This window comes from Dermacentor andersoni, chromosome 8 (assembly GCF_023375885.2).
Source record: "Dermacentor andersoni chromosome 8, qqDerAnde1_hic_scaffold, whole genome shotgun sequence".
Lineage (NCBI taxonomy): Eukaryota > Metazoa > Arthropoda > Arachnida > Ixodida > Ixodidae > Dermacentor > Dermacentor andersoni.
The window spans coordinates 68,078,882-68,103,501 of record NC_092821.1 but is presented as its reverse complement, the minus strand read 5'-3'; the positions used below and the strand labels follow the sequence as shown (position 1 = coordinate 68,103,501).

The 24,620-nt window shown below is 43.5% G+C and overlaps 1 protein-coding gene across 1 annotated transcript in view; it reads left to right on the top strand.

Moving 5' to 3' along the window:
• The window catches only part of LOC126538880 (protein halfway-like), a 46,890-nt gene extending 22,479 nt beyond the window's left edge, over positions 1-24,411 (top strand). Inside the window, exons 6-9 of the mRNA XM_050185600.3 lie at positions 4,428-4,618; positions 8,356-8,419; positions 11,447-11,638; positions 15,257-24,411. Of these exons, the coding sequence (XP_050041557.2) occupies positions 4,428-4,618; positions 8,356-8,419; positions 11,447-11,638; positions 15,257-15,499 (690 nt within the window). The 3' untranslated portion in view covers positions 15,500-24,411. The remainder of the gene's footprint in view (positions 1-4,427; positions 4,619-8,355; positions 8,420-11,446; positions 11,639-15,256) is intronic.
• The last annotated feature ends 209 nt before the right edge of the window (positions 24,412-24,620 follow it).

Sequence of the window (24,620 nt, the reverse complement as noted above, 5' to 3'; positions counted from 1 at the left end):
ATTTATGCATTGACTTCTATACACCGCTGATGGGGCACCGAGAATGATTTGTTGTGCTGGAAATTTCGTTGAAGTGGCGTTCGTTGTAGCGGGGTTCGACTGTAATTTTTTTTTTAATGTTAAAAGCGTTCCTTGCCTACTTCAGCCGTTTTGAGCCTGTTTGTTCGTCTGTCCTCTTACACTGTGCCATTTGCCCAAGTTGTCTTCCTGCTTGTGCCACTAGGTATCTGCTCCTGGTTGTGACATCTTCTATGCCAATCCGATAGCCCAATTTGTCTAATAGTGTGGTCTACTAGGTCTACTAGGCTGGGGGTCATTATGCTGTCATGGTCATTGCATTGTCGTCATACAGCAGTCATGCATTCCTTGTCACAGCAACACTGTGATGCCGTCTCAGTCACTCAGTCGTCATTCAGCTTCCTGATCTGACTCTCGTCATACTGTTGTTGTCACACCTTCTACTCTGACCCAATGGTCCCAGTTGTCTGATAACTTGGGTCACTAGTTATGTGTTCAAGGTCATCATGTCAGCATGGTCATTCAGTCGTCGTCATCATTCCAGCTTCCTGATCTGACTCTAGTCTTACTGTCGTTGTCATGCCTTTTACTCTTACCCAGTAGTCCCCGTTGTCTGATAGCTTAGGCCACTAGTTATGTGTTTGGGGTCATGATGCTGTCATGGTTGTTGCATCGTCATCATTCTAGCTTTGTCATCCGACTCTTGTCGTGCCATCGTTATCACGCCATTATTGTCACACAGTCGTCATCATTCTGTTGTCATCATGCTGCTGTTTTATCATTTGTCATCACTTCATTAACGTCATCAAATCTTTGTCATTCCATGCACATCAATTTTCGGGATCGCATGTAACACATTGTTGTCATTCAATCGTAGTTATGCTGCCGTTACGCCATCATCGTCACAGTCTCTGTCATGCCTCTGATGTCAAACGATCTTCGTAATGCTGTCGTGTCATCGTCACTCCATCTTCGTCATCTGACTCCCATGCTGTTGTCCCACCATCATCGTCATACAGGTTTCGTGATACAGTCATTGTCATGTCATTGTCATCATACACAATTGTCCCAATGCATTGTCATGCTATCATTGTCACTGCATCATCGTCATACAGTCGTCATACCGTTGCAATCTGCCGTTGCGCTTGTTCCATCGTCTTCAATATAACTTCAGCATCCGACTTTTATCATGTCGTTGTCATGCCATCATCATGACGCTGTCACTGCACTATCATCATTGCTTCAGTATCGTCATTCAGTTGTCATGCTGTCATCATATCAGCTTTGTTGATCCATCGATGTCTCTCCTTCATCGATGTCATTCCTTGTTCATCATTCTATCAGAATCATGCTGTTGCCATTCCATCATCATCATTGCGTTGTCACCCAAACGTTATCATGCATTCGTTGTCATATCGTCGTAGTCATGCTGTCTTGGTTGTGCCGTGCTCATCATTCCTACTTTTCATCCAGTTGTGATACTGTCATCATCACGCCATTTTCGTCACACAGTCGTCATCTTCTCATTGGCCTCATGTCATCGTTGTAAAATTTTAGGAATCAGCATCTCATTGTCGTAATGCTGTTGTCATTATACATACACCTTTGCTGTTCTATCAATATTGTTCCTTCGTCATTTCATTGTCACTGCGTCAGTGTCACACAGTCGTCACCATGCCACCATGCCCATGGACATCTTTGGCAGACGGGCGCATGTATCAAACTAGGATGATATCAGACTATGAGGCATACAGCCAAAGCAACAAAAGTCCCAGAATTACCACTACATGTGTCAAATAAATGTGACTTCGGGAATGTGGTACGTCACTGCATTGCTTGACTGCTTAATATTAGGATTACTGTTGACAGTCACCGTGAGATTAGTTTTGCCACAATTTTTTTATTGGGTGACAAACTTTGGTCTCATCTAATGCATCATCGAGCTGGCGATGCCTGCAACTTTGCTGGCTGCGCTCATCATGTAACCATTCTGAGTTGGTGCAAGGGCACTGTTTCTGCTATGCAGCAGCAGTTGTCTCACGTGCAGCGTCATCTTGCCTCCGCAAATTGTTAAAACATTGTCCAAGGAGCTTGAGTGCAATGCTAGACTAGTGCTGTCAATGATTAGCAAAACTGCCGTTTTTGTTTAGGGTGACAACCCATATATTGTTTTTTTGGTACACCTTTCAATAATATCAAACATTGTGAGAGAGGTGAAGAATCTGTTGGACTGTAAGGTATGCATGCATGCGTAAGTTTTCTAAGGCAGCATGCAGGATTTAGAGGCAATACTATAGCAGCGAGTCTTGAATTTTATTTTGAAAACTTGCTGGCAATATGCATGGTTCACCTAATCGCACTGGGCTGTGTACAGTTGGCTTATCATTTCAGTATTATTTCATTGGTTCCTTTTCTCAATGTGTTTGGGGTAAATTCCAAATTAAATTTACCGATTTCATTAAACACCTCCTTCAATTTGAATGCCAATGAAGTTGAATTAATTTTGCCTGCATTAACTAGGTTTTTTTTTTTCAACCCACCTGTATAATTGCCTTTGACATCCTTGGCATGGGGTACACAGAACAAAAGACTGGGGACAACTGAATGCATGCTTTCAAGTAGAGCTTATTGCAGAAAGTGGCACAAGGGAGGGGGGAGGGAGGGTGTACAGAAAAAAAGAAACAGAGAGACGACTACAAAGATGCCTTCTAAATATTGCAGACACATGAGAAGCATGAACAAATAATTTAACTACAGAAAGACTGCATACTAATCTAGGCCTAATCTAGGCCTGGGAATCACACTCCAAACGTTCTTTGAGCCCTCAGATGCACTAAATCCACCGGCTGTTGATATATTTGTGTCAATGGGTATCAGTGTGCATCACTGATGTATCAATATGCATCAATGTATATCACTGATTGTATGTATATTGTATATACACTGATATATATCATTAGCACTGCAGTAATTTACCATATTCTCCTTGAATGCTGGTGCAAAGCTTCGGTAGCAACTTAACTGTTAACGTGCAGTACTTTTATGATTTCAGTTCAACCATAACACTGACACAATGCAAAAATTTTTCAAATACATGGTAGTTGGACAAATTGTCACTAGATGTTGCTACCAGCTTTACTACTGTAAAGCCTCTCAATGTTTAAAAGTAGTGCCATTCTTTGAACTTTTCCACCGCCACACGGGCTCTCCGCCTTCCTCCCTTACCCATGCCTTCCGCTGCCCATCTCCTCTTTCCGATTGGACTACTGCCGTCACGTGACAGCGCATGCTTTTCCATTTTGTTTTTTCATCCGAGAAGAAAGCGCGTGTCTTCAGGAGCCTGTCCGGCACCATTTTCAATGCCATGAATGAACACGCGCCATAGTGTAGATAGTATGTGGTTTATATGGGTACAGTTGCTTCCGTCGTGAGTGCGTCGTTAAGAACAGTGCGCTTCCTTTACGGTTTTTTCACTCTTCATGATGAGCTGCTGTGCCTACAGTTGCCGTAATCGCTTCAGTGAAGGAAAAAAAGCTGCTCACTCTATAAAAATTTACAATATCCTTACTGAGTTATATTCAATAATGTTTGTCTGCGACGAATCGTTTTTGGGGCCTATAATGTTTATTTCATGTAGGACATTATTTGTCTTTTGTTTAATGTTTGGGATAATTTTTCGGATGACCAATCGGAGCCTTTCGTTATGCGCAATTTCAGCAAAATGAAGCTAGGGCTGGACGCCTTACCCAGCATGCTCTATGGTTATCTGCGAGATCGCACGGTTCGTGCCAACTTAGTAAATTTTAATGTTTATTGTAAGAACGGTTACACAGTGGTCGCATTTTTCTGCCGCTGTGCGACCTTTCAGTTGATAGGTTGTCCTTCGGTTGTCCTCGTTCCTCTTGTGTACTTGTTTTGCATGCATATTTCCATGCTGTGGAAGGAATTAATAACTGTTTATGGTGTTTTTATTAGAAGACAGCGACGATGAAGAGTCAGCTTCTATGTAGCATCAGATCTTCATGCTGAAAAAAAAAAAAAAGCAGGCAGTCAGGGGCTGAGAGCAGTTGGAAAAAAGCCCGACACTCAAAGGGTCTTATTCAGAAATCTTAAGGTGTAGGAGCCTGACTTTCAATGGTATGCATTTTTATATTAGACATTTTGTTTTTGCTTGTCACATAAATGAGAGCTTTACTCCTGCGTATTTGGTCATGGCTTTTCTTCCTTCTCTTTTTTCTCTTTTGGTGTGTGTGGGTGTGCTGCTTAATGCAATAAACTTATTCTAGAAATGCACATCCATCTGTCTCCTTCATCGGTTGTCCCACCTTTTGTGCATCGAGTCGCGCCGTGCAACCGCACCAACTTGGCCATCCTTTTGATTCTGACTGACCTCGCACCGATGTGTGCAGGGCCGCAACCCGTTCCTCTTCGGCTTTGCCCTCTGCGAACAGTGTTCGTGCAAAATTGCCGAGGCGCTTACCGTGGACGTGAACTGCACAGGGCGAGGTCTGGAGGAGTTGCCCCTAAATCTGCCTTTGCGAGCACGCATGCTGCGGCTGGCCAACAACCGCATCAAGTCTCTTATGCTGACCTCGAAAGGGTGAGTGCACGCATGGTGTCACACATTCTTCTTCTCCCCTCCCCCTCTTTTCTTTTTTATGGTAGACTGCTGTTAAGAGTGCCCTTCATGCAAAAGGCGTGCAGCCATGACCTGCCTCGGAATTTGAGCTAAGGTTCAACAATTAAAGTTCCCATACTTGGTGTTACACAGTGCGCTGAAGTTGGACCCCGCTGCCTTTGTAAAGTGCAAACACACCAGACCGACTCGACATAAGCATGCTATCACGCTAGAAGAATTTCTTTGTAACAACAATACTTTTCTCTTTTCATTCTTTCCGCGAGCTGTGCGAGAGTGGAACTGCTTAAACCCTGCTAACAATGCCCAGCCCACATTAGAAACATTTACAAATCATTTAGAAAAAACAGTCGCGATCACAACTTAGCTCTTTCTTTTTTTTTGCAAGAGCAATAGTGTGAAGACCAATGTGTTATTCAATGAATTTAAGTGTTGATGTTTTTCTATGCTAACTTCTTGTTTGTTCAGTGTTATTTTGCTCATATATTGTACTTTTTTTGATGATCATGTGCCCACTCCTGTAATAATCCCTATCGGGATTGACGGTATTGTGAAATAAATAAATAAATAAATAAATAAGAGGTTGTACTTGAATTTCTTTTGCTTGAACGAAAATGTACAAAAGAGAAGTAGCCATGAAAGCTACTGAGATCAGCAGCTTGATGGTGTGGCTGTCACTCTACACAGCAGGAACAGTTTACATACTCTTTTTTACACATGTGACTGCTTTTACAGATTTTTACAGAGGATAATTTTACGGGGAAGCACAAGTGTTTTACAAGATATAAAGGAACACAGCTAAGACTGATATGTAAATACAACATCGTTCACAAAAAAAGTTGCAGCAGATCCAATGAATTAGTATCTCTATACATACAGTGAAGCTTTGTGTGCGTGCATAAAGAGCCGAAACATGAGCACACACACACATGCAGGTATGCACATGCGCACACACATGCAAGCACGGGCACACACAAATTATACCGAGCCGTTTGTTGAGAGGAGTTGCTGACTACTGGCGAGTACGACAGATGCCTTGAAAGCATCATGGTTTCAGAGGCAGCATGCGCAATTCGAATCCATTCTATCCACTAGACGCGTTTACTTCCTCATTACTGTGCAGCTGCGGATGCGCGAAGGCGGGCTATCTGGTTCCTTGTTTGTTTCTCCCGTGCTGGCGGTGGCACCACTGCCATGGATGTGCAGAGGGGAGCCCCATCTGGTGGTGCTGCAGGGAACCCAGCGGCGCATGTGGCTCCCGTGTTCTGCTGTGATAGTTTGGCCTATTCAGCAAGGAAACAGCCACAGTCACGAAACTCGGCGATATGCGCAAAGAAAAGCTTCGCTTTTAATAAGTAATCTGGCATTGCTTTTCTGGACAACTATTGCTTGCATGGCACTCTTTGGCCAGACCTGGCCCTTATGCCATTAAGCACCGCATATCATCATCAGCTGTGACACGTCTACAGACATTTGCAAAATAATGTAGCAAAGCTGTTAGGACATATGTGATTGATTGTTTAGTGTGGGTGTTAAGAGGAGTAGGTATGTGTCATATATTGCAAATATTGGGGTAGGAACAGAGCTTATTATCATGTCATCATGACGATGGCAAAATAATACAATTGAACCTCAATGCCAATGTTCTCAAGCTTCCACTTATCTTTCTAGCTGGGGGGGGGAGGGGTAGATAAAGCAGAGGGGCCCAAGCTGTTCTGTGACATGGAAAATGTCTGCCCAGCTGCACCATCATTTCCTCTAGCCAACAAGGGCTAGAAATAATCTACTATTTGGTATTTGCACATTTCTACTATTTTCGTTAATTTCGCAGTCAGAGGCTGATTAGCAGACAAGTAACTGAAAGTAATTCCCATTTTTAATATTTTGCTCCAGTACTCTAACGCCGCTACGTCAGTGTGATGTCCCGAATTTCAAAGTATTTTTTCGTATTTGCGCTGTTGTGTTTCAGCAAAAGCTTTTAATACTTGCTAAGTTCAGCCTTTGGCTTTTCCAGAATGCAACAGAGTTGGTCTTCACTGATATAAACGTAACTAGGCCCGAGCAGACACAATCAAAATGTGTGACATGAAGGCGGCAGCGCCATCTGTCTGTCACTTTTGCTTCTTTTCTAAGAAAGCTCACCAAGCTTTCCGCATTGGCAAGAGTGGCCTTATTGGTATTGTAGAAGGGTAATCTACTAATGCAGCTTACATGACTTTTTGTTTAGTCTCCCTTTAGGCACTCCAATATTAGCTTCTATTCCATCATACAAATGACACAAACTGTAGACGTTGGCTGCTGATCGGGTGGGCTTGGAGCCAGTAAGCTGTTTGACATGGCCTTTGACTATAATGTCTTCTCTAGAAAATTGTGCAGCGAGAATATTGCGTGCGACTCGATAGCATCTCAAACTTGCGGGCAGCTCGACGATAGTAGCAGCAGCGGCTGGCCTAGTATGCACCAATCTTAAATAGACAAACTTGTGTTTACCTCGGTCAAAGTTGAATTCTTGAGGACGATGGCTTGAAACTGCTGCCCAAAGAGAGGCCAGTTGTGAGTTCTGTTGAACTCTGACAGTTAGAGACGTAGAAGCCTGATGGTCGTGATTAGGTGTTGGCTGTGCCAGAGTAGTGTTAGGGCTATCATGTAATGGTACCACTGCTGGTTGTACATGCTGCATCCAGTACTAAGTTTTAATGAGTAGCATAACCGCCTGGTTGATGAGCCTAGCAGCCCAGAGGAATTCTTGCTTGCTGTCAAGGCTCATGAGGTACAGTTGAATCTCTCAATTCATAACCTTCATCTGTTTGGTCAAATGGAAGTTTGGCTTTAATTTTCCCTTCTAATAATTAACCTGTTCCCACGTAATTAATGAAAATGTAGTCTTAAAAATACTGTATCAGATTAAACTGACTTCGTTTTTTCTCTTTAGTGCCCCTTTAATGTCATATTGCTCCATCTTTATCATGTGTAGAGAAAGCAGGTAAAAGAGGACAAAGCACAGGAAAAATATGGTACAGCAGAAGTCCTGTAGGCAAGCCAAACATTTATTACAAACATGTGATAGTTTTCACAGAAGGCAAGTTTATTATGCAGAAAACCACATAAGTCATTGTGCTGCAAAGAGTGAAAACGGTGAGCATAGTGGTGGTGATCGAAAAGAGACAGGAACTCACAAGGCACAAGTCAGATTGTTACTGTGTTTAATGGTGAGGGTCGTATCTACCTCTTGCTGTTAGTGCGTTTGTTCGTTGCACTGGGTTCTGAGGATTCCTTTTTATTTAGAGCAAGTTTTTCTTTGCCTATGCCTACCTCTTTGCAATTTGGCGTGTCATTGTCGTTGGCTGTCTTGCTCAGTGGAAGCTGTAGTTACCCTAGCAACCATACTTTTGTCTCTGGGATGCAATCACATTCGGGAGGTTCCACAAGACCCGGCACCAGATGTGTCAGCACATACAGCCAACAGCGTTTCTAGCGCTTTGCCAAGCTCACTATCCTCGCACATTGCCCCGAACGCTTTCGGCTGTCTACTTGTATGTGTTCGGTGTGGAGCCATGCAAAATCGCGTGAAGGGGGTACTACTGTCACTAAAAGTGGTTGCTCGAGAATATAGTCCCTGAATAAAACACAGCTTTGTTCTTCGCTGAAATCCGTTACATGTTTGTTATTGTGAAGTGCTGTTTTGCCTTTCTCTTGTGTAGGGAAGGCTGGGACAGCCTGCTGATGCTTGATGTTCATGGCAACGAGATTTCATCCATTGATCAAGTAAGGCTTACCTTCTCACAGGAAAGCCTAGCAAGCCCTTGCATTGCTTGTGGTGTGAAAGAAAGTGAAGAGCCGCAGCACGAGCAGGTGTATTGTGTACAGTGGTCGTAATCGTGCACGCATAATCATTACTTGTCTTGGGACTGCATTGGGCTAAGTGCATGCCTGCCAGGTCTCCCAAATCTTTTGTGATGTTTACCAACTTGGACTTGTCCTATGATTTTATAAGTGTTGTGTTAAGTTTTATGAAAAATAAATTCCTTTTGCGAAAATGCTTTAGAGCTTTTAAGAGAGAGGGTGGCACACGATCACATAAAGAAATGCGCTCATAAAAGAAATTTGATGGTACCTGCACCATATAAACCAGAGAGTACTTGCATTGAGCAAGGTTATTCAGAAAAGTTTCTTAAGCAATACAAAACACCGATGGGAGTTTACTGTGCATTAAAAACTTGTTTTAACATAACAAACATAATGCTGTGTGAACTTAAGTTAACGGGAACTTACAGTAGCCATGTATATCTTTTCGCAAGGGTGTTTAGAAGGACGATAATAGAAGTGCACTGTCAACTTAGGCTGGTAAATTACCTATGTGAAAGTGTTTGCATTTCAGTGATGGATAAGCGTGTATTATCATCAGACGAAATGGAGGCCAAACTTTCCACCATGTCTGAATTTTGCTCACAAAGCTCAGTGCTGATCACATTTGACTGTCTTTCATTTCACAATATATTTGCGCTTTGTGACTGTTTTTTTTTTGTGTGTGTGTTTGTGAAATGCAGTTTAATTATCCATTATTTATAGCAATCATTTGATTGTCACTTGGCAAACATTTACAAACTCTTGGACAGGTAGACAGTTGAGAAAATTGAAGATTGTTTTGCTGCCCTCCTTTTTCCCACTGCCCGTTCTTTTCCATCCCGTTTGGACGGAAATGAAGTGCCGGTTGTTGTGTAGTGCACGTTGCCGTTGGCTTGGGATGAAGGGAACAAAGGGCGCCCTCGTCCATAATACCTTGGTGCAGTCCTCATATTTTTCTCTTAACAACTCACAGGTGCGCATATGGGTCAGGCAAGGACAGCTTGTTCTTGTCGGTGCCCTTGACAAAGTGAAAATACGTGGGTCAGTCCGTATCTCTGCAGATGTACTTGGATATATATAATCAGTAAAACCTCAATAAACCGTACCCACTTAAACAGTAGTTTCATTTTAAATGTTGTAAAGTCAAATCTCCGACTCAGCGGCCATTGAACACAATGCATTTTGTATCCACATTAACCGTACCAGCTTATTGCGTACGTATCGGTTAACACTTCGCACAATCATGGTGGTAGGTTGGCCAGCTAGAAGAACGAGCCTCAGAGATCAGGACGGCTTCCAAGCGCAAACGCAGAGGACACTTGGAAGGGTGAAGCCACATTTCGATGCCGAGCCACTAAGTGATGTGGTGGGCTAGTGGTGGCCTGTGTTGTGGCGTCGTGCAAGCTAGGACTCGCATCATGCCAAAGCTCGGACAAAAGGCGGGTGCTCAGCATAAAAGAAAAATTGGACATCGTTTGTGCAATTGAACGTGGCACAAAGTCGGTGCAGGCACACGAGAGAGATCTACCGTTGACTACGGTGTGTGGCATTTGGAATGTAAAGGACAAGATGCTTGGCAGTGCTGCTGGGACCACGAATAGATGTCGGCTGTGAGGTTCAACTTTTCGAGATTCGACTTTTTGCCATCATTGCCTCTGTTATTATTACCGAAGTGTCGCCTAACAACAGTGATGAGGATGACACGGAAGGCAACAGCATGGGCAATTCAGGCCCGACAGCGGCAGAAGCTGTGCGTTACATCAGCCTCATGCGGGTGTTTGCTGAGAAGAGGGGGCTGGTGGAAGAGCTGGCTTGCAGCTTAAGGGAGTTTGAGGCCACTGTCGTCGCTGCTAGGCCGCCGTGGCATCCAACGAAAATAACAGGCTTTTGTCGCACCAAAGAAATAAATACTGCATGTTCCTTGCCCTTTTATTGCACTCTCTCTGAGCTCCGTTTTTGACATGTAAGTGGGTGATCTCATTCTATTTCGGTTATGCAGTACTACCGTTTAGTACGTACTTGTTGCGAGCTCCGGCAAACTACGGTTTAACGAGGCTTCACTGTACAAAGTTTACGTGTGCGTTTCAAAGCCATCAAACAATGTTGTATTACCCCTGTATGCTGACCAGCGAAGTAGTGTGGTTAAGTGCACCTCAGCTCTGTGTAATAAAGAAAAATGAAGTCCTGCATAAAGGCTGAAAATGTAATGTTGGCTCATAGGTATCACTAAAATGTACTGATCCCTTAATGAAATTGTGCATTATATTCAACAGGTTCCTTAATTTACTTAACGGTTTTCTTAACCATTCTATTCTTGGCTAATCCTCTTAGGTATGTGTTGTACTTCACCTTCCATACACCTGCCATCACCATTCTTCCCTCGAAAAGCATCCTATATCGCCTTTGTGTTAGTGACGTCATTGCATGGACATCTCACAATGTGCACGTTCTTGATTTGGTGGTTGCATTTTGGAATAGCTTGCGAGCGGTGTGGTGCATAGACACACTAATTTTATGAGATTAAAGTTGTGACCTCTGTGGTAGATAAACAAACAATGCATGTGATTACATGCTGTATAGGATGAAAGTAAACACAATTCTACAGGTCGTCAATAACTGTATAGCATTTAGTTAACTTCTTCTCTAACGTCTCGCTTAACATTGATTCCAACATGTGTGTTGGATCTGCGTAATTTTTCTTTGGGTGAAATGGTTCAGGCAGTAATGTGTCAAGAATTTGACGAGGGTGAAGTGCAAAAATAGCCATGGGTGCACATCAATGAAACCCAGAATGGTCAAAATTTATCCAATCCCCCACTATGGTGTGCCGTGTAATTGTGTTGTGGTTTTGGCGTATAAGACCCCAGAATTTAATTTTTGGGTAATTTGTCAACAGCTACCCTTTAATCGTGCCAACTGCAAAGCAAACATGCTCCCACTGTTCAGGTAGTGGGCACCCGCTCCCTGCGGTCACTGATGGCGCTTCACCTGACCAACAACCGGCTGAGTCGACTGGCCTCGCACGTGCTTCAACACCTGAGTGGCCACAAGATGGACGACCTGCGTCTGAGCGGCAATCCCTGGCTCTGTACCTGCGAAACCGTCAACTTCGCCACCTGGCTGCAGGACAACAAGAAGGTGCTTCACTCGTAACAAGCGTACTAATTTTGTTCCACTCAGCATGATGGAATTTTAATGGTAGTGACTTGGTCTCGCTAGAGCAAGGAATAGTGCAAATGAAAGAAACACTGACTGAGGAAGGAGAGGAAGGATGTGCCCTTGCATTAGATTTGGGTAAATACGGTACCTTGCTTTGTGTAAGACGGTGCAAACAAATTCTAGGTGATTGCAGCCGTACTTGTATGGTAATGACCCTTAAAGGGTTAACGCTCCACTCAAGGCCATGGCGGCAGACGATAGCATCATGGCCTTGAGATATTGGTGGATACCAGCCATCATCCACCACAATGTCCTTGAGTGGCTATGGCTAACACTCCCAGTGCTAAATCCTGTGACATACATAAATATCCATCAATGTGGACGTGGGTACGAACACTGCCTTAGTGCAATTGGTAATACAACACATCTGTAATGCGCAGATTGTGGGTTTGGCTCCCACTGGCAGCAGCCTCTTTTTGCTTCCACCTTAATTTCTCTAGCTTATCATTTCTACATTTCAATTAAGAACTGTAAATAAATTTCGCTATGCTTTCCATAGCTTCACATTATCTGTTGGCTTCATAGTGGCTTCATAGGTGGTGCAATTGAGGCGGCTAGCTAGGGCGGCCTTCAGTTGTTGGTGAAGGCGTTCCACCGTGCTGTTGGCACACAGGTGATACGTAGTGGTACAGCAATGTCTGGTGCCGAGAATTTGATTATGGCAAACAATTTAGTAAAGCAATGAAGGGGGCTAGTTGGTGAACGTTCATGGTTATATTGCGCTTAGTTTTACACTGACGATATTAAGTGAAGGACAGGATGCGGACGTCCGCTACGTCCATCCACGTCCTGTCCTTCACTTAATATCGTCAATGTAAAACTAAGCACAATATAACCATGTATGGCAAAGAAACAGGGAGGACTCAAATTGGCAGCCATGGTCTGCTGTCACGGTACCAGGACAACCGAGTCCAAAAGGCATCCGCACATAAACAAACCAAAGGTCGTCATGATGGCGGTCTTAGGTATGTCGGCGGGTTCGATGGCAATTTGGTGGTAGGCCTTAACCAGGTCTACTTTGTTAAAAATGGCGCAGCTGTTGAAGCGTGATGTAAAGTCTTATGTGTGAGAAAGCAGATAGCTGCCATGGACAGTCTTGGCATTCAACGCTCGATAGTCTCCACAGGGACACCAGTCACCGGGACCACGCTTGGGCACTAGATGCAGCAGAGAAGCCCATGTGCTGGACATTGGGCATATAATGCCGAGCTGCAGCATGTGGTCAAACTCCCGTGTGGTGATAGCTAGGCGGTCCCCAAACAAGCGGCATAGTCAAGCGGCTGCTGGTGGATGACGCGTGACGATGTGTTGTGTCACCGTATGCTTAGGCGGCTGAGTGAAGTTGCGTGGCTTTCTTAACTCCGAAAAATTCACCAAAATCTTTTCGAACGGAGAGGAAGGTATCAGTGTGCAGATGCTCATGGGAGCAAGGTTGGACAGGACTCCAGAGAGATGAGTCAGACCATCTGTGAGGCAACGATGCCGCACGCTGACGTCGAAAGTCGAAGTAAGAGAGGAAGTCCGATCCGATGATCAGTTGAACCACGTATGCAATGACGAAGACCCATCGAAAAGTGCGGTGAAGGCAGAAGTCGAGGGTCAGAGATCGGAGTCTGTATGTCGGTATAGACGAGGCGTTGGCAGCACGAAGTGACTGCCTTGACAATCTGGATCGATCGTCCTGTCTGCTTCTAGTCTCTGTCCGGGTTACTTCGTGCTACAATCCTAGATCATGTTAGTTGGCGGAACAACGCTGATTTCCGCACCTGTGTCTATAAGGAACCGGGCGCCGGAGAGCTTGTCGGTTCCCATAAAAAGGCGGCTGGGACGACAAGTGATGCCATACGCCACTGTCAGTGATTCTGGCGGGCGTTTCCTGGCCACGAACAGGGAGGTGTGCACTTCATGACTCGGTGTCGGAAACGCTGGTGGTACTAGCAGAGAGATGGAGGGCTGGGACTGTGCGCTTGATGTGTGTGAGAAAGAGCGCAATGACCGAGACAAGGCGAACAGGTACCCTGGGAGGGGGCACTCTGGAGTGCAGAGATTGAGGCGGCGAGCTCATCGATGCGGGCCTCAAGGTGCGAAATCGCCAGGCCTGTAGGTGTATCATAAGAAGCCAACAAACAAAGACACCAAGAATAGGACAGGGCAAATTACTTGTACTGACTAATTGAAATAAAAAAATTATGGATTAATGGAATTGAAGGTGGATGAAAAAACAACTTGCCGCAGATGGGGAACGATCCCAGATCTTTCCCATCACGTGTGCGATGCTTTACCACTTGAGCTACCGCAGCACCGTCTTCCCATCCACTTTCTTGGGTACTTATGTGTTACTACTAGAACTAACCCTGAGAGCGTTAGCCAGCGCCACCACTCATAAACCTTGGCGGCGGATGTGGAACATCCTTCCTGCCATAGGTGTCACGAGTGTGTGATAGTTTTTTGGGTGAAGGCAACAGGTCAATAAACCCTCATGTGCTACCTGAAGGCATCAGTGTTACTGGATTCGAGACCCTCATTATGTAATGAACGAGAAGAAAGGGGGTTAACCTAGGGGCACCCATTTTTATTAATCATATCATAAGAAGCCAACAAACAAAAATACCAAGAACAACACAGGGGAAATTACTTGTACTGACTAATTGAAATAAAGAAGTTATAAATTAATTGAATTGAAAGTGGATGAAAAAACAACTTGCCGGAGGTGGGGAACGATTTCATGTCTTTCGCATTATGCTTGCAATTCTCTACCAATTGAGCTACCGCGGCACCATCTTCCCATCCACTTTCTGGGGTATTTATTTGTTACTACTAGAACTAACCCTGGGATTGATGCCCTGCATTGTGCCTTGAACTGATGAAACCAAACTTGCGGGTTCTGGGGCCAGAAGGGTGGGAGGTGAAGCTGCAGTGACGAGACAGCCTGCGGATGTGAGTCCTGATGCGTGGAGGGTTCGGGTGGATCAGGCATTGTGTTCGTCCTTGGTCACCACTTGTAGGCTTATGCCTCAGGCGCAAAGGAAAGGAGACAGCTGACCCTAATCGATTCTGTAAAAAAACTATGACCCGTGGTTCCACGTGCTACGGCTAGGCACCATCTTTATTTGCTTCTCATGTGGGCGCACGCTATCAGGCTTCTAGGCAACACCCAAGGGAGGACGCCACACCTGTTTCTCTAGCTGTGAATCCTTAATTCAGTTTATCTCTGTGAAGGCACATTCTGATGCATTCATGATCACAGCTCCAGCCATACTGGACTTACACTTACCACTGGTGCTGCTGCGGCATCCTGCTGTTAAATACAAGGTCATGGGATTGGATGCCGACCACAGCAGCCATATTCCAATGAGAATGGAATCCAATGAGAATGGAATGCAAAAGCCCTTGTTGGTTTGTATTTAGGTGCATAGTTTGTTTAGGTGCATAGACTTAGGGACTTAGGTGCACATAGGTTGTATCCTTTGTGGCTTAAACCATAATTTTGGGCAGTAAATCCCAACCACCAGAATCTTTGTGCTCCTCTTTCACCAGGTGAAGGATGTGGAGGAGATCCGCTGCTCAGATGGCAGTCCGGGGGCATTGACAGGCAGGACCATCTACTCACTGCCCAAGTCGGACTTGTGCCCCCAGCCCACGGACTGGACGCAGGGCCTGTTGGATGCACTCAGCGTCCTCATGGCCATTGCCATCATCGCCATCCTTGCAAAGCTGGGACGTGACTACTGGCGCCAGAAGCGCACAGGCAAGCTGCCCACCTTCTTCAGCTTTGTGTGAGCTAGGCCTAAAAGCTGCATTGAGTTGCCACCGAATAAGATGCAACAAGAAATGTTGAAAATCCTGATGGAAGACTGAGTGCATTGCTTCCGGTGGGAAGGACCACTGAAGCGAGGAAAGGCTGCCTCTGTTTTCATGCCGTGTCGCCTTTCTGGCATGAGTCTTCACGGCACGTAGCCTTCATTCAAAGGTCTTCATGACATGACACTTTGTGGAAGTCTTCGGGGTATGTAAAATCTTCACAGAATGAGAGATGTGGAACTGGACGCTGTTGGCAACAGTCATCTTTTAGAATAGTTTAAGTTCAATTCATTTGTAATCACAAGCTTTGTGCAGTGATTCACTTCCCGAGTGCATGGGGTGTCAGAAAGCATCTTGGCTTTTTGATGGAAACTGTGCCTGGAAGTTTCAGAGATTCAACTGGGAGGAACAACAGGCACTCCACTTAATGTTAGCTTATAGCCAGAAAGCAGTCCTAAGGACAGTGCTTGGCAAACGTCTACAGTGCCAGACACACTAGCAGCATTAGCTGCATTACACTTCAGAACATCCAGAACATCAGTGTATGATTTCAGTGTATGTGCAACAACATGGATTGCGTTTGTGGCGAGGGACATAGATTCTGCCATCTGTTGCGATTGCATTGTGGGGACACAATTCAGCTGATGCTCCACTTCTGGACAGCGTCTGGCAGTGTCACAACAGAGCAGCGACTGATTTGTTATGTGCAGTGATGTCGCACTGTCTTATACATATTCTTTCTGCTCACACGTGGTAATGGCACATTGAAAAACTCCCGTGGAATCTTGCCAAAGTGTGCTTCATTCTTTCTCGATCACCAGATGGCCGAGTGTTCTTGTGCACACATTTTTATGCCATTGTGTCAGCAGTCATGACATTCTTTTGCAAGCTTTGTCAAGAGATGTGGATCCTTGGAAGGCACCTAAGGAGGGATGTTTGTTTACATGTGCATGAAGCTGTGTTGTGGTTTATCTTGCAGTAGTGTGGCCAGCATTGAACATTCATTGAGATGACATACTTAACCTCTACCTGCATGATAGCTTCAGTGCTATTCATGCCTGCATCTGATTTTTGAAGGCAGATTCTTTCACGCTATTCATATGGTGCAGTGCATGTACAACTGTTTGAGCTCATGGCATTACTGTGCATAATTTTCACAGGTCATAGTGCCACCACACTTATGACCATCATCACGTAATCATGATGTTGGTAAGGTGAAGGGACAGACAAGCGCTTGGAACATGAAGCGAGATATCCCTGCTGATGGGAAGATTGTTTGTCATAGAAGCTAGAACGAGCTATGTTTTCCCTAATAAATGTATATTTATATTGTTAATTCTTCTCTAAAAGTTGCAAAAAATGACCTTTGACACCCTACGTGGCAGCAACGTGAAATGTATAAGAGGCCTGTCATGTGATGTTCTATGTATTAGTGTATGCTGTTCCTGGTCTTTTCATTAGTATTGGAATGCAGTACACTTTTTTCTCTGTTAAGTTTTTTTCTCCTTTACAATGTGCAGATAGGCCTTCGTTTGTAGTAACTAGAAAATTGGCGCTTCCTTCACCTTCATTTTCAATGAGTTGGCTTGGCTCATCTATTGGCAGAACGACGACGGGGTCCACCCAGCCAAGACATAGGCAGTTATGTGGGGAAAAACACGTTACAAGTAGAAGAAAGGTCTGTACAACAATGTGAACTTGTTGTAGCAACTTATTTTCAAAAGTGGTTGAAAAGGTTAAAATTTAGGTGGCTAACCATAGTTACGCTCACTCATGTGAAAGCAGAATGATGGGCAGCTTTCACAATTTATGAGGCGGGCTATCAACATCACTCTCACTTCTCAGTGTTGCTGGAGGAGGGACTCTTGCTTTTTTAGAGGCAGCCCAGATCGAAAAATTCTGCTTACAAAACATCCGTGCGCTTTTGGAAGTAACTGCTTCAGGTGTAAACACTACTGGGGGTGAGCTTTGCATTGCGCCATAAAAACTAGGTCCTTAAAAATTGCTTGTCAGCCCCTTTAAAGCCTTAAGATAAGAATGTGCACCAAACAGTTTGAGCGCAAGATTTTTCTTTCAGATAAATGATGCTCCAGTCAGCTTCACCACCGAGATGCTAAAGCCACCAAGCGTTAAAAAATTGCAGTGCCTCACAAGGTAGCTGCTGCAGAGAGATAGTCATTGAAACCAAAATCAAGCACAAGTTAAAAGAAATTCATCAGAGTTGAGCCAGCAAACTGCATGGATCAAAGCAGAAGATTTGAAAGAAAAGAAAGGAAGACCTGTGATCTTTATTGAGCAGATTATTCATGCAATGCTTTCTTCTACTTGTAGGTACTCTGTGGAATACAGGAACTTGTACTTTGGATAATAATGAGTTAGCTGTTGGTAGTGTCCCAGCTTCTCATACTATGTTTAATAATATTGCTGTCACTCTTAATACTAAGCATTAGAGTGTCATAGTACAGTAGAACCTCGTTAATTCGAACTCCCCAGACCACAAAAACTCTTCCAATGAACCGGGTTTTTGAATGATCAAAAACATGCAAAGCAAAGCATGCATGCAAAGAAAGCAAAGTAAGCGCACGATATGTCACCACATCAACACTGCAACTTTATTTTGCCTTCGAAATGTTCACTTCAAGTATTCATCGATGCGTGACTGCTTGGCATTGTAACTCAGAGATCTGTAGTCTTCTATTTGGCTAACAATGCACAGTTTTTCACTGTTGCTACCACTGCACCCGACAAAACGGTGCACAATGTTCATCGAGCCGACCACTGTAAAGGCATATTGATATATTGGCATATATTTTTCGGTGCCTTAACCCAGGGTATCGCCATTTCTGGATGCCGCCGTAACAACAGCTATGTTGAGCATCTGGGGCAATGCCCCTTGAAAGAGCATGCCGCTGCCTTTCAGTCACCCTATGCGTTGCACCGCAGACTCCTCGTCGCCATCTTAACTGCTTCAAAATTACTTGACGTATAGCTGCTATGCTACTCAAGTCACTCTTTCAACTCATGTATTTTTTTTGTCTTTTGTGTTACTCGTGCACTGACCGCCTGACCGGCTCTTCTAATGCCACAAAAATATGCCGCCACCGACACCCCTGAATGCTTCCTAACCTCTCGCCTCCCCAACGCCCTCCCATGCCCCTATCTTTCTTTTTTTTCTTTCTTGTTCTTTCACTCCTTTTTTTTTTGTCTTGGTGTCGTCCTGGCTTTTTTTTTTTTGTCTTGGTGTCGTCCTGGCTTTTTTTTCTCTGCTTTTCTTTCTTTTCTTTTCTCCCCGCGTTCCCACTCTCCCACTCTTGTCCCCTCGTCTTGGGAACGAAGCTCACAGACGTCGGACGACAGTGCTCATTACCTCTGAAGTCTCTTCCTTTAAAACCAGCCGCCAGCGACAACACCCGCACGTGACGTCACTGCACTAACCCTTTAAAACTAACACGCCGAGGATGACGAGGCCGCCTGAGATGAAGATAGGTCCTCCTATCGAAATGTTGGCCAGCCTTTCTGAGGCACCTTATCCCTGTTTACAAACTTTATACCACACTGTGCTATTCCATCTATCAGCCCCTTTCTTGATTTTGGTCAACATAGTACTTGCAATACTTACAAAATGTAGCCCAGGTATAGAAAAATGTAGCATTAATAATTTTGTAAGTTGGAAAAAATTTTTTTTTCTCTGCTAGCTGAAAAAAAATTCTAACTCTTGCAAAAAATTATTAGATTTAAACACACTGGGTGATAATTTGTTCCACTCTTTCACGGTCCTGTATATCACTCTCCCGGTGTCTTGTACTAAGCTGTATAATGCGCTTGTACATATTGCTGCCATTGTTTTTAGTACTAAGTCTTATTGCACTAGTATAGCTGTCACTGTTTCTGGTACTGAGCATTACAATGTGCTCATAGTAGAACCTTGTTGATGTGTTCTGGTTTCGTATGTTTTCCCAGTGCCAACTGCGATCGTATGATACATTTTGTAGCTGCTAGATCCCATGCAAACAAGAACATGCATGAGGCACGCGCGATTGAGAACAGTACATAGCTGCCCGCCACGGCGGCTTCATCACAATACTAGCCCGGCCGTCTCACGTGAAAACACCGGCACGCAGTCGGTTTCTCATTTTAGTATCAGCAGATCTCCGGGGTCGTCGCACGTGGCATTCACTGCTATCACCGCCAATCCTACTGCGATAAGCATCTTCGCCTATCTGTTTAACAGCACGTGGTGCCGTTGGAAGCCTAGCGCATGCTTTTAGTAGGTGAGGTATGTAGCTTTTAGCCTAAAATGGCCATCCAGTATGTAAACTAGAGAGGTAAATTGATTTAATTTGATTTGATTGATAATCGAAATGCGCCACAGTTCCCTGCTGCAGGCTGTGATCGTATTGTTTTCTGGCCGCTAGATCCCATGTGAACACGAAAAGGCGCGAGACGTGCGCGATCGAGAGCAGTGTATAGCTGCCAGCTTCACATGAGAACGACAGCGCGCATAGTTTCTTTTTCCGGTACCTGCAAATATCCGCCTGGGTCGTCGCACGATACATTCACAGCTATCGCTGCTAAACCTCTTGCGATAAGCATCTTTACATATCCATTTCACAGCGCGTGCTGCGTAGTGCCATTGGTAGTGTACTGTGCGATTTTTTGCCGAAGTGTGCCGCCGTTCCCTGGTGGGCATCACGTTTGGCTTCAGCGGCATCCGGTGTCGCCTACCAGCTCGATTTGTTTCTGTTTCTCGTCACCCCACCACGCAATAAAAAAACAATATGCGTCTCGGGCAGCCGGAGCACCACCAGCTTGACACACGTCGTCGTCTCGTGCTGCAACGATCTGCGTGACGCCTTGCATTTCGTAGATGTCAACAATAGTTGAGTTTTTTGAATTTTTTTAGTTACTTCAGATCATACGTTTTCCTGGTTAGTACGTTTTTTCTCGCGTTTGCTTCCGAAACGTATAAACGAGGTTCTACTGTATATCACTGTTGCAGTTTTCAGGGCAAAACGTAATGCCTTAGTAGATCTGCCACTATGGTGCTGAGCTTTAAAATGCGTTTGCATCGCCTTCACTGCTCCCGATACGAAATGTTACAAAAATGCTAGTACTATTGGGTTCACTGTTTATAGTACGAAGCATTGCAATGCGCTAAATGATATTCCTGTCACTGTTCCTGTTTCTGACACTAAGCATTATAATGTGCTGGTATCGCTGTGATTGTCAGAGTCACAAGTTCGCAGTTTCGGCACTTCATAGGCTGGTTGCATAACATCAAATCAGTGCATACCTGTCGGCAAAGTAGCGACCCAAGGGTTAGAGAGCATCACATGACAATCAGCTTTGCAGCTTGCAGTGAGTGAATAGATAAGATAGGATGTGCTACTGTCTAGTGGCAGAAGGGCAGTGGGTGCTGTGGCTGGGTGAGCTAATCAAGTGAGATATCTGTGAGTGCTGCTGTAGATGAAGGCGACCACACACCACCCAGGGCTTAGTGCACTGGAGGAAGGCTTTTGGCTCGTCAGGTTTTCACAGTTCTGCCAAGGTGTCGTCAGTGTTTTCACGCTTGTTCATGGCCAAGTGATACATGGTCGTTCCATAATACCTGTGCAGTGGTTATGTAGCTGTTTAGATAATCTGATGTGATTGATATGTACAGTGTTTGTACGTTAAGAATTTTACGCTTTCTTCAATGTGCTGGCTTATGTGTGTGGGCTCCACAAATCTAATGGTGTCACGTTGGATCCGAAAACCAGTACGAGTTTTTCCTTGGCAGCAGAGCTTTCTTTCTGAGGAACCAATATACAGATTGTACCTTGATGCTACTTTTTGGTATACGCCAACTTTTTTTGTTTTACAAAAGCTTTGTTGTTTCCTTTTCGGTAGTTTCTGTCCACAATATTTATCTAGTCCCTAAAGATGGTAATGAAAGCTTGTTTTGCAAAGCTTTATTGTTTTCCTTGTTTTTTTTTCTGCAAGAGAGATTGGATGCTCAATGTTGCACATAAGGCTGGCATGGACCAGGAAGTCCTTACTTAAATCACATTGTTTGATCTTCACAGGCATTCATCAAAGCATCACAACACTTGGAAAGCATAAATTGTTTGTTTTGTATGTATGAATTTTTTTTAAATTGAGAAAGATTGTTCTTAAGAGTAGTGAGCGTGTGCTAAATGTCAGCAGACAATCTGCCTGCTTTTCTCCCATTGGCCATGTAATGCTGTCACTCTAGCAGAGGTATCAAGCTGCTTAGTTTTACTATGTGTCCAGTGTGTGTAAGCCAACTATGATATATTAAGTGCACATTTGTTGCACGAAAGTGTTCGCTGTCCTCGTGACAATTACCCTATTAATCTTGTCTACACGTCGCATACCCCTATAATTACAGGAGCATTGTAAAGTTCATCTTACCATCCGATAATGTTTTTCTTTTTCTTTTAAATCTGCATACAAAGGCACTCAGTATGGTAGTGATCCTTTGTGAAGAAGTTTTTGAAGAGTCGCATTTAATTCTTGACTTGAGCTTCATTCCATTGGCTGGTTGTTTTGTATAATTTATTCTATTGTTTTGCACACAGCTCACTCCTTGCAGTAGCAATGCATTATGTTGGATTGATACCACAAGCTGCACTTCTGGTTGTCTTTAACTGTAATGAAAAAAATATGCTTTTGCCACTTAGCATTAGTATTCAGCAATCCCATGTGATGATATGCAGTTGCACAAGACTTTAAATAGGATCTAATTTTATTTTTATTTATTTGTAAAATATCTTACAAGGCCCCTACATGGGGCGTTGAGTAAGGAGGGCATAGAATCAAGTAAGCACATACAATCTAGTAACAATATGGTGGTGTATGGGATAATTGGACATGGAGATTATCAGCATTGTGAGTTTTTGTTTTCTTAAGTTTTCAATAGTTTACGCATTTAAGTAATGCACAAGCAGTTTGGTGCCTAGTGGTGCAGTTTTAGTATGAAATCTGCTAAATTGCAACGTATAACATGTTGAAGGAAGCCACAGATTGTTTTTCTCCATGTTTGAAAAGAGCAGTCTGGCCTCACTTATACGTCGTAAATTATCGTAATGTTGGGAAATTCGTAACAGTGTAAGTCCAGGGTTGCCCATAATTTGTTTGCTTGTCTGCGCAATGTCAGCGTTTGGCCCAGCGCAGTTATTTGCTGTTAAAGTTTTTTTATTTGCTTTCTTATGTGTTCATTTCATGCTCAACATTCGAAACAAGGTTTTATTTGTTTGTCTTTTTCATTGTTGTACACTCGAACTTCCGAAGTCTTGTTTTACATGTAACATACTGATTTTGGCGAGAAACATTTAGATTTGTTATATTCGAGTTCGTTGAATATCAAGGTATGACTGTACATATACTTGCCGCTGTGGGATCTTAGGTTTTCCTGAAAGTCATTTGGGATGCATTTGCTGCACAGCTAATGTAGCCTAAATGTCTTTGATAGGTTTGCATTATCAGTGGTCACTTGTGTAGTCCTTCCTGAGACACATTTTGGCCACTGTCTGTTCAATGTGTGTGTGTGCAAGCAGTACAAAATCCTTGCTAGTCAAGAACATTAGTTGTTTACTACTGTGGCACTTGAAACGACATTGTGCTGCGTTGAACGTAGTTTTTTTTTAGGAACCATGGATCACTATGCATTGTTTGGTATGGTCGTGCCCAGTGATGGAGAGAAGATGTGGCAGGTGCATAGTATGAGTTTTCAAGTGAAATGGGCATTGCAGTGTTGAATAAATGGCATTTGCAACAGTGTCCGAGCTTGGAAAATTTGAAATTTTTGTGCCCAGGAAATCATCTCGTCCGAACTGCTGTTGTTTCTTCATTAGACTGTACGGCCACGCAGATTCTTAATGTCGTTGCATCATCTTTGTGTGGCAGCAAAAGACGGCAGTGAGGAGTCGTGCATTTTTGATGCTACCCCTGTTATCATGTCTTCACTGGCATTGGCTCATTATTATGTTGTGAAAAGGAACTGTTATCGTTGCTCATTTTTAAGGTAATGTTAATTTTATGTTGTTTTATTTCTTCTATGCCTTGATTAATTTTGAGGCTGGCTGGAGTAAAGGGAGATGTGATTCACTTGCATGAGCACCTAATTTTTGCAGTGTTCATAAACAGCTCTGCTATTTGCAAAAAAAGTAGGTCTTGTGAACCGTTCGCTCATGTACCACAGTACGCAACCATTCACCTTCCATTCCACTCGTGAATAAAAAGTTGTTCAGGTACAATTGCTCACCAAGACTTGAAAAATAATTTTTATTCACAGAAATCTGCTCAGTTTGCTTTGCCTGTATTGCTGTTTTTCTTCGTTCTGTTTTTAGTACTTCCATGTTCACACTGGTGTTTCAAAATGGGATTCATTTGTGAACAATATTAAAACTTATTAGTGACTGTCAAAGTTGTCTCACAGCTGCATTTGGTGTTACAGAAAGGTAATAAATTGATGATGCCATGTGCAAAATATACAAAAATGTTACATGACGTATGTCAACTGGTGACACATTAGTGCACGTCTTCGTGTACATCTGCATATAATGATGGTATTTTTGTAACTGCTTAGCTACACAGTGTGTCTTCCCAGTAAATTTAATTTTTGTTTATCATAGAGTGAAACATTTAGGCTTTTCTGCTTTATAATGTGTGTGAATGTGTATTGCAGTTGCTCACAGCACTTGAACAAGTGATGATTTTTTTTAAGTAGCAAGTGTTAAAAACAAGCTTTTAATATTTGTCTTTTCGCTGGATGCATTACGACTGTGAGATTTGATTTTGGTCTAGTTTGAACAGTTGAGTTCAAGTTGAATTTTAGTATTGTTTCTTGCTTTATGAGAAAAAATAAAGAATTCTTTTTGTCTTTGTAATTTTCTTCTTAAAGTACATTTGGTATGTATCATTTGTTCCCACAAGATTGACCCAGCCATGACTAAGACTAGATTGCAACACATTTCTGACGCATCATTCACAAGCGTAAGAAAAAGTCGGTTTTGCCCTAAAGGCGGAGGAGCACTGATTGCGATAGCAAATTATTAGACAGCTGCATGAAGTAAGCTTGGTCATTTCATGAGCTGGG